The sequence below is a fragment of the Cornus florida genome, unplaced genomic scaffold (genome assembly GCF_030987335.1).
Source record: "Cornus florida cultivar Cherokee Brave unplaced genomic scaffold, ASM3098733v1 CherokeeBrave_3.0.0_Hap2_Chr03, whole genome shotgun sequence".
Lineage (NCBI taxonomy): Eukaryota > Viridiplantae > Streptophyta > Magnoliopsida > Cornales > Cornaceae > Cornus > Cornus florida.
Window position 1 is genome coordinate 7,641,465 of NW_026775573.1, and position 12,684 is coordinate 7,654,148.

General features: G+C 36.2%; 1 protein-coding gene across 1 annotated transcript in view; it reads left to right on the forward strand.

Moving 5' to 3' along the window:
• Nucleotides 1-12,684, forward strand: part of LOC132299279 (callose synthase 2-like) — a 45,754-nt gene that overhangs the window by 13,058 nt on the left and 20,012 nt on the right. The window contains exons 11-21 of the mRNA XM_059795802.1: nt 5,534-5,671; nt 5,769-5,845; nt 5,924-6,020; nt 6,705-6,827; nt 6,925-7,042; nt 8,247-8,581; nt 8,776-8,828; nt 8,908-8,968; nt 9,916-9,997; nt 10,123-10,172; nt 10,267-10,353. Coding sequence (XP_059651785.1) covers nt 5,534-5,671; nt 5,769-5,845; nt 5,924-6,020; nt 6,705-6,827; nt 6,925-7,042; nt 8,247-8,581; nt 8,776-8,828; nt 8,908-8,968; nt 9,916-9,997; nt 10,123-10,172; nt 10,267-10,353 — 1,221 coding nt within the window. The remainder of the gene's footprint in view (nt 1-5,533; nt 5,672-5,768; nt 5,846-5,923; nt 6,021-6,704; nt 6,828-6,924; nt 7,043-8,246; nt 8,582-8,775; nt 8,829-8,907; nt 8,969-9,915; nt 9,998-10,122; nt 10,173-10,266; nt 10,354-12,684) is intronic.

Below are 12,684 nucleotides of genomic sequence, written 5' to 3' on the forward strand. Positions count from 1 at the left end.
ATAAGCAAAGTCAAGGTGATCATACATTGTTTGTAAAACACTCAGCATCAAGGGGATAGTATTGTTGGTCTATGTGGATGACATCATAGTAACAGGAGGTGACTTGGAAGGAATGGAGAGTTTGAAGAAACAGTTAGTGAAGGAATTCGAGATCAAAGAGCTAGGAAAACTGAAGTACTTTCTTGGTATTGAAGTAGCCCACTCTCGGCAAGGGATTTTTATATCACAACAAAAATATGTGTTAGACTTGTTGGCTGATACAGGCAAGCTGGGATGTAAGCCAGTTGAGACATCTATGGAGTCAAACCACAAACTTTATGATGCTCCAGAAGACATGGCCGTGGATAAAGGCTCTTTTCAGAGACTTGTGGAGAAGTTAATTTATTTGTCACATACCAGGCCGGATATAGCTTATACTGTGAGTGTTGTGAGTCAATTCATGCACAATCCCAAAGAATCACATCTCAAAGCTGTGTATAGAATTCTGCAGTACTTAAAGAGTACGCCAGGAAGAGGAATTCTGTTTAAGAAAGGGGAAGGACTGACTCTTGAAGCCTACACAGATGCAAATTATGCAGGATCCGTGATTGACAGAAGATCAACCTCGGGCTATTGCACCTTCCTAGGTGGTAATCTCGTTACTTGAAGAAGTAAAAAACAGAATGTGGTTGCAAGGTCCAGCGCAGAAGCTGAATTTAGAGCGATGGCACTTGGGATATGTGAACTGCTATGGCTAAGGATAATCCTGGAAGATTTGAGAGTCAGATGGGAAGGTCCAATGAAGCTTTACTGTGATAATAAATCAGCCATCAATATTGCACACAATCCTGTGCAACATGACCGCACAAAACACATTGAAGTGGATAGGCATTTTATTAAAGAGAAGTTGGATAGTGGCCTCATTTGTACTCTTTTTGTTCCTACTGGAGAACAGCTAGCAGACGTGCTTACCAAAGGATTGCCTGGTACCGTTTTTCAGAGAATAACCAACAAGCTTGGAATGGATGACATCCATTCACTAGCTTGAGGGGGAGTGTGGGAAAATAAGATTTATTAGTTGTGTACAGGCTGTTAATAGCTAGGGATTTATTGGTTGTGTACAGGCTGCTGTTAATAGCTAGAGATTTACAGGCTACAGGCTGTTAATAGCTAGAGATTTATTAGTTATTGCAATCCCTGATTTCTAGGGATCAGTTTTTATTAGCTTCCTATAATAGCATTATTCTGATGTATATATAAGAGTGTATTCCCAATTCTTTAATCAATTGATTTGATTACCAATTTCAGTAATTTTGTCAGAACACATAGATATTATGTGGTTCAGCCACTAGGGCCTAAATTCACGGCACAAAAAGCTCAAAGGGCTACATCACTTTTATAATACTCTCTCAATTCATATACAATACAATGATGGAGGCTCCTTTATATATGAGAAGAAATTATGAGAATGGAAAGAATTAGAAAATAGGAAACAAGGAGGATTTTTCTCCATTGATTCTTCTAGTAACACCAAATCTTCGATAATAGGAAACAACATCAATTATTGAAAGATTTTCCCTCACTGATTCCTCCATTAAATCTTCAATATGTTCAATGTTCGTCATTTGATTCCTTATCAAGGTGACTCTTCGAGCGAGGATGATGCTAACTTGAGGTCAAGTTTTTTCTCACCTGGAGGGACTGATGCAGAGCAAGTGGAAGAAGACTATTTTCAAATAGTTGAACACTCTAAAAAGACGCGACCGAGTGCCCATTAATAGACTGAGTTTCCACAAATAGGGGCATCTAATGATGAGTCCGATTATGTGATTGTTTTTAGTCTTGAGTCATTTATAAGTCTTTAATCTATTTTTATTTCATGCTTAGGATAATTTTGCCATTTGGTTTTATTTTATAAGTCACGTGCCTTTTAAGTGAGTCATGTGACTGTTTAAGGGCTGTTTTGTAATTTTTAGCTCTTTATTCTGTTGGAGAGAAAACTAACCTTTAGATTACATTTATTTGAAGGGTTAGGATTATATCTTTGCTAGTGCATCCCTTGTGGCTTATAAAAGGGTTGTTCCAAGTTGTAATGAGCAGCTTTTTACGTAGTATCAATAAATTTCAGCATGCTACTGCAACTTTTACCTCTCCCTTTCTTTTGGGATTGAGTCGTGGGTGTTTAAGCTATTATTTTAGCTTGAATTAGGTCTCTTTTTTCTTCTTATATATTTTATTCTTTCTCTGTTTTTTCCTCTTATAGATTTTATTCTTTCTTTCATAGCTGATTGCATTAGTTTGTTTCCTTTATTGATCAGTGCACTCATGTTTCATGGATCTATTTGTTGAAAGAAAAAAAAGTGATGTTTTTTTCACCTTCTAATCCTTTCACCAAATGGTTTTGACCTAGTTTAACATGGGAGTACATGTTATACGATCAGATAATGGAGGGTAGTATTTTAAGAGAGGGCTTAGTGTTTATTTTCAGGCTCACGACATCATTCATCAAACTTTGTGTGTTGATACACCCTGGCAGAATGGAGTAGCAGAGCGTAAGAATCGCCATCTCTTAGAGGTTGCTAGAGCATTACTCTTTGCTATGAACGTTCCTAAAACTTTCTGGGGAGATACTGTCCTTACTATAGCATAAAAGGCATTAAGTTTCAAACTCCTCTTCAGACATTATCCAAAGCACACACTATTCCAACTCTTCTTCGCATCCCACCCAAAGTGTTTGGCTGTGTTTGTTGTACTTATATCCACAAACAACACCGGAGTAAACTGGATCCAAGAGCACTCAAGTGTATTTTCTTGGGGTATTCTATGACACAAAAGGGATACAAATGCTATCACCCTCTTTAGCAAAGCTGATTGTGTCCATGGACGTTACTTTTGTTGAAAATCAGGCTTACTATTAAGGGGGAGATTCAAATGCTTCTCTTCAGGGGGAGAATTTGGGAAATGAAGAGATGTCTTGGGAGGTGCTGCTGTTACCATTAACCAGTGTATCATCTTCTATTGAAACTTCGACATTGACTTAGAAGGAATTTGCTACTGAAAATTCTGCACTGACTTCAAAGAAATTCCTTGAGCCACACAAATTTGTATACTCAAAAAGGGAGAAAACACAGACAACTTAGCCACCTCTTGATTGACCCAATGACCAATTAAGTGCTCTTGTGACTGGTAATCCTGAGGTAGTTCCTTCCTTTAAACTCTCTATTGATACTTTTATTAATAAGTCAGCTCATTTACCTATTGATCAACTTGATCAACCACATGATGCTACTGAATTAGTTATTGAGAATCAGGCACGTTATCCCACTCGAGAAAGGAAACCTCCTCCTTGTTTTGGTTTTTCAGTTGTAAAATATCCCATCTCTCATTATGTGTCTGCACATCATTTATTTTCATCTTATAAAATATTTGCAAACCAGTTATCATCCGTGTCTGTCCCTAATAAGTTACAAAAAGCTTGACAACCCCAAGTGGAAAGCTGCCATGATTAAAGAAATGGAAGCTTCACAGAAAAATTCTACATGGGAACTTGTTGAGGTACCAGAGGGAAAGAAGACAGTTGGTTGCGAGTGGGTATTCAAAGCGAAGCACTGAAGCATAAGGCAAATGGTTCAGTGGAGAGGTTCAAAGCAAGATTGGTAGCTAAAGGTTATACCCAAACCTATGGGATAGATTATCAGGAAACATTTGGACCGGTGGCAAATATAAATACTATCAGGGTCCTTTTATCCTTGGGTGCAAATTTATAGTGGCCTCTTCAGCAGCTTGATGTGAAGAATGCATTTCTTTACGGAAATCTAGAGGAAGAAGTATACATGGACTTTCCTCCTGGCTTTGCTAATCCCTCTAAAAGAGGTAAGGTATGCAGATTGAGGAAATCCTTGTATCGACTCAAGCAGTCACCTAGAGCTTGGTTTGGCAAGTTTACTCAGGGCATGAAGAAATATGGATACCACCAGAGCCAGTCTGATCACACTCTCTTCCTCAAGCATTCATTTGGAGGTAAGATTACTGCCTTGATCGTGTATGAGGATGATATTGTGGTGACTGGTAGTGATGGTGAAGAGATGGGTAAGCTGAAAGCATATCTGGCAAAAGAATTTGAGATTAAAGACCTTGGGTCTTTACGATATTTTTTGGGTATTGAAGTTGCTAGGTCAAAGCAGGGGTCTTTGTTTCCCAACGAACACATGTCTTAGACTTATCGGCTAAGACTGGAATGTTGGCTTGCAAACCTGTGGATACTCCAATTGAACAAAATCATAGGTTAGGTGAATGCACAAATGTCATGCCTATAGACACAGAGAGAGATACCAAAGGTTGGTTGGGAAGCTAATATATTTGGCACATACTCGCCCTGATGTAGCCTATGCGGTGAGTGTAGTAAGTTAGTTCATGCATGCTCCTTGCAAAACCCACATGTTGGTTGTACACAGGATTCTCAGGTATTTAAAATCAGCACTTGGGAAAGGTTTGCTATTCTCCAACCATGGTCATCTCGAAGTGGAAGGATATACAGATGCTGATTGGGCGGGATGTGTAATAGATAGAAGATCACCTTCAGCATACTGCACCTTTGTGGGAGGGGATCTAGTCACATGTCGTAGTAAGAAACAATCTGTTATGGCCAGATCCAGTGCTGAAGCAGAATTCAGAGCCATGGCTCATGGTATATGCGAGATGTTGTGGCTGAATGCTTTGTTAAGGGAGCTGGGCTTTAGTTCTAGGAATCCAATGAAGCTTTTCTGTGATAACAAAACTGCCATTAGCATTGCTCACAATCCAGTTCAACGTGGTCATACTAAATATGTTGAAGTGGATAGACACTTTATCAAGGAGACGTTGATAGGTGGATTAATTTGCACTCCGTTTGTGAAGACAGAACATCAGCTTGCAGATTTTTTGACAAAGGGAGTGTCAAGTACGACTTTCAATTTGGCACTTGACAAGCTTGGCATTCGAGACATCTATGCTCAAGCTTGAGGGGGAGTGTTGGAAGATATATTTTTTCCCTTGATTTAGGGATTAGATTGATTTCTGACTGTTGTAAATTAGAACAAGTTTGTAGGACAGATTGATTGCTTGAAATTAGGAACAGATTGTAGGAAGATTTTTTATTCTTTTCCTCGTATTGCTTTCCCTCATTCCTATATATACTTGTACAAGATGTTAATATATTATGAAAATATTTACAGAGAGAAAATTTCTACATAAAGTTGTGCATAAGGGCAATTTTGATATAAAGTTTGTTTAATGGTGTTTGAGAACTTATATTTAACATGTGGTTTCTTTGAAGTTTAATATGTTTAAACCCAAACAAAAAGCATGTTCTCTTGGGTTTTGAACTTAAACCTGGTTTTCACATTTTTTTGTCCGCAAAGCCAATCAAATTGTCTGAATGTATTGTAATTTTTAAAAAATTACTGGAATATTCTATGGTTCCAAGTTATTGTATATTTCTCTTTGTTCATTGTCTTTATAGTTTGATGTGATTCTCAGATACATTTTTTTTCCTCTTTCGCATGCAAATTTTTAGATGGCATTTGAACTGTACGGTATGCTGGCTGGGAATGTTAGTCCCATGACCGGTGAGAACGTTAAGCCTGCCTATGGTGGTGAAGAAGAGGCTTTCTTGAAGAAAGTAGTTACTCCAATCTATAATTCAATAGCAAAGGTGTTGCTTCTGCTCAGTTGATTTTGTCTGTAGTTCTTGTTATTGCATCCTGACTTTCAGTTAATATATCTATGATTTGTCTGTCTATGTTTCACAGGAAGCCAGAAGGATGAAGGGAGGAAAATCAAAGCATTCTCAATGGAGGAACTACGACGACTTAAATGAATACTTTTGGTATCTTGCTGTTCAAATAGCACTTTGCTGTGTTCAATATCTGAAATGTGAAATCAATTCTTTGGTGCGACATTGTAGGTCAGTTGATTGTTTCCGGTTAGGTTGGCCAATGCGTGCTGATGCTGATTTCTTTTGCCATCAGCCGATAGAACAGCTTCGAGCTGATAAAAGTGATGTATGTAATATTTTGGGACTTACATTATTTTTGAATTTTTTGCCTTCCAATTTTCTTGTTTATGAATATCTGGTTGTTGGTTCTTTTAATATGAAAAGTCATGAAATATTGTTCCTTCTCTTTGCAAGCCACATTTTCCCGTGTCATGTGTAGCCCACCAGTATAGAAGCTTGCTAATACCTTCTTCATTTTATTTTATTATTATTATTATTAATTTTTTTTTTTTGTTAAATTAGTTTAATAATAGGAATGTGAGACTTAAAATATAATTAAGAAACACTTACTATAGTAGTCCGTATTGTCCTGACATTAGTAAAGGTATTTTAGCCTCCTGTTCAACATAAAGTCACAGCTTCACCTACCATGAGTTTCATCTTATTTTGGATTGACAGCTGCACATGCATCCTTTCCAACATCCTTCAATGTCCTTTTAGAAAGAATTTGAGACATCAGTGTTGGACTTAATGAAGCAGGGCTGGTTTTTGGCTTGAATTTGCTATCCGAAGAACTTTCCTATGAAGTTTTGAAGCAATGTTGCTTTTTGGCCTGAATTCGCTATTCCAGAGACTTCCCTATGTTCTTGAAAAATAAAAATGAAGATTCTTCGTCTTCTGTTTTTCTTTTCTTTGTCAACCATATTTTGAGTCAAAGTACTGTCTTACAGTAGATATTGATGATATTCAGGAGAACAAACCAGTTACTGGAGATCGATGGGTGGGAAAAATTAATTTTGTCGAGATACGCTCATTTTTGCATATTTTCAGGAGTTTTGACAGAATGTGGAGCTTCTTTATTCTGTGTTTACAGGTGATCTTCGTTTTATATCTATTCTATTTATTTATTTGTTAATACTATGTCTTCTGTCTTCTTGATCTGACACGTTGACATAAATTTGACATTTAAGGCAATGATTATCATTGCTTGGAATGGTTCGGGACAACCAACTTCTATATTTAAAGGTGATGTGTTCAAGAAAGTGCTGAGCATCTTCATAACCGCTGCGATATTGAAACTTGCACAAGGTAAATAGAAACAGATAACATTGTTCAGTGATATTCCCAAATTTTCTACTCTAATGCCTTTACGTAATTTTTTTAAATCATTAAGTTCATGATTGTACTCATTAAGCTTTCTGCTTTTTGAAATTTGTTGCTTCCTGATAGAAATGTTCCTCTTCATTCATTCAATTTTGTATTCATTCTTTATAAGAATGGCATGTCTGTGTCCCTATCAGAACTTGAACCCTGCATCTTTATTTTTAATTTGTTTCTTCTTGATACAACCATTGATCTGCGGTTATTTTTGTATTCCTGCTGTACACCAATCTGCATGGAAATTTGACACGCATTGCAATTCTTTTGGAAATATAAGTGGGATCTTTCTTTATTTGAGTTAAAACTATCAGTTTACATAACTCACATTTGATTGAATCTTGATGCATACTACGATTTGTGTTGCCATTTCGACACACAATGCCCCACATTTACCAGATTCTATACACAGTACCTATAATATATATATATATATATATATATTTTTTTTTTTTTGTTTTTTTGATAAGTGAAGTTCTATAAATGTGACTCAATGATGTCATTGTCTATCTAAAAGAATGAGTAATATTAGAATCCATTTTTATTAACCATGATTATAAAATGGGGTTTAAGCTGATTCCCGGGAAAATTAATGATTCATTCTAATCTCAAACGTGGTCAAAGTTTTCAATAAATTAAATACAAATCTTTAATATGACCTTTGTCTATAAATATACGTTATCTCTATACTAAAAGAGATCCGTTTCCAAACAATATAGGTTTGTTTTTACGCGTTGGGAGTTACTGAAAAGTGTTGGTCAAATGTCCAAAATCAACAGTTTCCTGTCATTTGCTTCCAAATTATGTCTTGAGAAACATAGATCTCTATCCATGAATTTTCTCCAATTTCATTGGGGTCTCGCATATCTTTTTACTTCAGAATAGTTATGGTAGTGCAATTCCAGGTTTTTATGCATTCATAATCAAAACTATCAAAGGCTGTTATGGCATTTGCTCTTGGCGCAATATGCAATTGCACTGTCTTCAAAGAAAAGAAGATGAAAGCTAAGTTTTGTGTATAAAGGACCGAGCATACTATCTTATCCACAATATGCCTCTGCGATCAGCTATTATTTTGACAATATTCTACTTCATTGATGCTGTGACTTTAATGATTCACTCTTCATGATTGCAGCTGTCCTTGATGTAATTATGAGCTGGAAAGCAAGGCATATCATGTCATTTCATGTCAAGCTAAGATTCATTTTGAAGGTTGTTTCTGCTGCAGCATGGGTGATCGTTTTACCAGTAACTTATGCATATAGTTGGAAAAATCCTTCTGGATTTGGTCAGACAATTAAGAATTGGTTTGGGAATAGTCCCAGTTCACCTTCTATGTTCATTTTGGCAGTTCTCATTTACTTATCTCCAAACATGCTCTCCACATTGCTGTTTCTGTTTCCTTTCATCCGTCGGTATCTAGAGAGGTCAGACTATAAAATTGTGATGCTCATGATGTGGTGGTCTCAGGTATGTAGGAACATCTCTTTGTTATTTAATGTTGATTAGTGTTTTTTGTGGTTCCCCAGTCAAGAATTTATTTGTATCTGTAGATATATTACCTGAAACTGTAACATCCTGCCTTTGAATATATAATTATTATGTTCAGTTTCTTTTTATTTTCTTTTTTAGTCTTTATATTTTATTTTTCTGTTGTATTGCAGCCTCGGCTCTATGTTGGAAGGGGAATGCAAGAGAGTGTGTTTTCTATTGTTAAGTAAGTACAGTATTGAACAATAGTTTGATGTAAATCTGCACTTCACTTACTAATTTGTTTTGCCTGTTTCCACTTGCAGGTACGTTATTTTTTGGGTTCTCCTCATAGTGGCAAAGTTAGCATTCAGTTTCTATGTAGAGGTCTTCCTCTCATTCATCTATGATTGTTAGGATCCCATGCATTGCCACTAGTGGGAAGGGAATCTTGATTTTCATTTTAACATAAGCTGGACTTAAGCTACTAATCTGGCAGATTATGACAATAAGTTAAATAGATTCATACTTTCGTAAAATACTGTTACTTATTTGACAACCAAAATTTGGAACCTTCCCCCTTATCTAATGAAGAAAAAAGAGTTGAAGTATCATGAACAAATAAACCATTGTATAATTCACAGAATAAAGAAATAAGAGTTGAAGTCTGATGAACAAACTAAACAATATATAACTGACTGAATATCTAAATATCAGTTACATATTTGTAGAATGAATACTCAACTCAACTCAACAAAGCCTTTTCCCAACTGCTTGGTGTCTGCTACATAAGTCCTATTTTTCCAGCCCAAATCATACGGCATGTTATCATATCTTTCGTTACTAACTTTAACCATAGTACTTTTGGTCTTCCTCTTCCCTAGCATTATCGTTATTGTGGACCATGTTACTCTTACTAAATGGTGCACTTACCGGTGTTATTTATACATGTCAGACCATCTTAATCAATTTTTTGAATAAAATACATTTTCATATAGATATATTTAGTAGTACATTTATACATTTTTGGGCCCACGCGAAAATCTTTGGCTGTAAACTTGGTTTTGGGAGATTTGAGTTTAAGGGCAGCCATGCACCCAATTAGCAACCATCACGATGCTTTTGACAAGAACCAACTTTCCTTGTTCTAGTTGGTGAAGTTTTTCAAAATTACCAACAGGCTTGTGGTCAGGGGTTCGAACCTCAGTGGAGGCATGTGTGTGTGAGTACCAACTAGGAAAAAAAAAAGTTTTTCAAAATTATGATAGAGACTCAGATTGATTTTTGTTTCACATCGTACAACAGCAAATTGTCTAACTTTTTCTCTTTTGCAGATACGGCCTCTTGTTGGTCCAACAAAAGCCATTATGAAAGTCCACGTAAAAAAATTCCAATGGCATGAGTTCTTCCCTCGAGGTAATCAAGATGAAACTCTCTCTCACACACACACACACACATATATATCAAATATATACAGACATACGAACACACATATATAGCACATCCAGATGGTTTGTGATCTTATTATTTGCTGTTTGCAGCCAAGAACAATATTGGTGTTGTGATTGCAATCTGGGCTCCTATTGTCCTTGTATGTTAACATCTCTTTCTGTGTTGGATCTGTCCCACTCAGTTTTTTATCCAATGCTCATATTGTTCTTGTTGTCTAAATGATTTTTTTACAGGTCTATTTCATGGATATTCAGATTTGGTATGCTATTTTCTCCACAATATTTGGAGGTATATATGGTGCATTTCGCCGTCTCGGGGAGGTTGGTGGAGTCTCCTATCCTCTAGCTCTCATGTAAATAAGTTGGTTGTCTTTTGTTGTTCTGCTCCCTATGAAAGCATGAATCTGCAATTATGTTGTCATCTTCATTATTATTTTTCTCTTGCTCCCAATTGAATGGGATTGGCCACATGAACTCTCTTCTTTAATTTTTTTATTTTTTATTTTATAATACAATACAGCACCCCACATTAGTTATGGTCTGTCTCATTATCTTTTACCTTTTATTTGCTAGTCTGTCTTTTCTTATTGGTGCATCCATCATTTGCTAGCCTATTTTTATCTTAATGTATCACTTATAGTGTGCTTACAATAGACTAATTGGGTGGAGAGATAATTAGAGCTATTGAAATACAAAATCACAACTTTATTACATTTGAAAAAGATGGACAGAGCTTACTGAAAAGAAAAAAAGGTAGACATAGAAATAGAGTAAAGATAAATTAATCAACACTTCAAAAATATAATTCTGTTACAGTTATTAGAAAAGGGGATAGAAAGATATTAGTAACCCTTGTACTAGGAGGAAATATATTTAGTATAACTAAGGCTTATGCACTCCAAGAAATACTAAACGAACATATTAAAACACAATTTTGAGAATTTGTAGATGAACTAATTCAAGTACCTAAAGAACAAAAATAGGTTTACCAAAACTTTGATGGTCATGTGGGAAAAGATGGTGGAAAATATGCAATTGTGCATGGTGGACTCGGTTGGTAGATTTGAATGATGCTGGATAAGGTATTCTAGATTTTGCAATAGCATATAAACTTATGTTAGTAACTACCTATTTTTTTTAAAAAAAAGAGAGATCAACATTTGATAACCTTTAAAGTGGATTAAATACTAGTCAGAATGATTTCTTTCCTAACTAAAAAAGTAAACAGCCACACATATAAAAAATGTAAAGTTATTCTAGGAAAGAGTTTCATTACAACATAGTTAACAGTCTTGGACATGTGAATCAAAGGACAATCAAGGAAGAGGAAGAATTAATCAAAGAACTAGATGGTGGAATTTTGAAAGGAGACAATGTAGAATTATTCAAGATGTTAAAATAAATTACATGGAATTCGGAAGACCGAAATAATATAATGTGGTGTAAGATGGTTGAAAGTATTAAAAGGATAACAAAAGAAAGTTTGGAGGAATCAAAAGAGGGCCAGAAGGAACTTTTTCATTGGATGAGGATGTCCAAACAATTGTATGAACGAAAAGGGAGTGTTTTAGAATTTGGCAAAAAAACTAGTGTTGTTGGGAATATTAACTCCTTCCAACTAGGTTTGATACCAGTTGTTGGGAATTAAATCCTACCCTCGTTCAATCACAGCGGAAGTATATCATAATCACATCAATCACACACAGAATGAAGATACTATCATACATCAATCAAGCACACAATCAACAAACATATTTACATGGTTCACCCAACCTTTAGGGCTGCATCCATGGAGAGAATGAACTTTCACTATTATGGATCAAGGCCCCACTCACTCGCTCATCATCTTTTGAGGCTATATCTCTACACACAGGAATTACATATACTCTCTCCTCTCCTTACAACGCTCGCACCTTCAACCCATCTTCTTCTTATACCTTCTTCCTTTAGCCAACTCCACCTTTATTTATAAAGTCTTCAACCCATTACTTATTTAACAAGGACTCCCATACCTTCTCTAACAACAAGTTACCAAATTGATCACAACTCTAAAATAGATGCCTAATGAGACACAACTTCCTCTCCAAGTCTTCAGCCTTGCTCCACAAGTCTTCAGCCTATAGGAAAGTAAATCTTCTAATTAAGAAAGCAAATCCCGCAACTCATCAAGCAAAGTGCAATCGATCCGACTCAAGTGCGACCGATGGGACTCAGCCACGTGAAACAATAGAACCAAGTTGGACCAGTGGGACTTAAGTCTAACCGGTGGGACTTCTTCAACATTCCGCAATCTTCAAGAATTTTAGACACAACCCAGCAATCTCTACCTTGGCTTAAATTTCTATCCGCTCCATTTGACTTGTCAAGGTTGCCAAAGACTGCTTTGCCCAAGATTGATATCTTTTTTCTTCATGCCATTCTTGGGATTAGGATTTCTCCTGACTATTGGAAGTCAAAGTGACCAAGAGCAAAGCAGCTCGACCAAAGGAAAAGGGGGGCGGATAAGAGTGTAATCGGGCCGCCTACCAGAACATTCATGTTTGGGGCTTTTTAAACTTTTATTAACATCCAGTCAATGGCTATCCCATCTCACTGGAAGAACTACACGCTCTTCGAGTTTTTCGTTCACATGGTGCAGCTTCAGATAAGGGA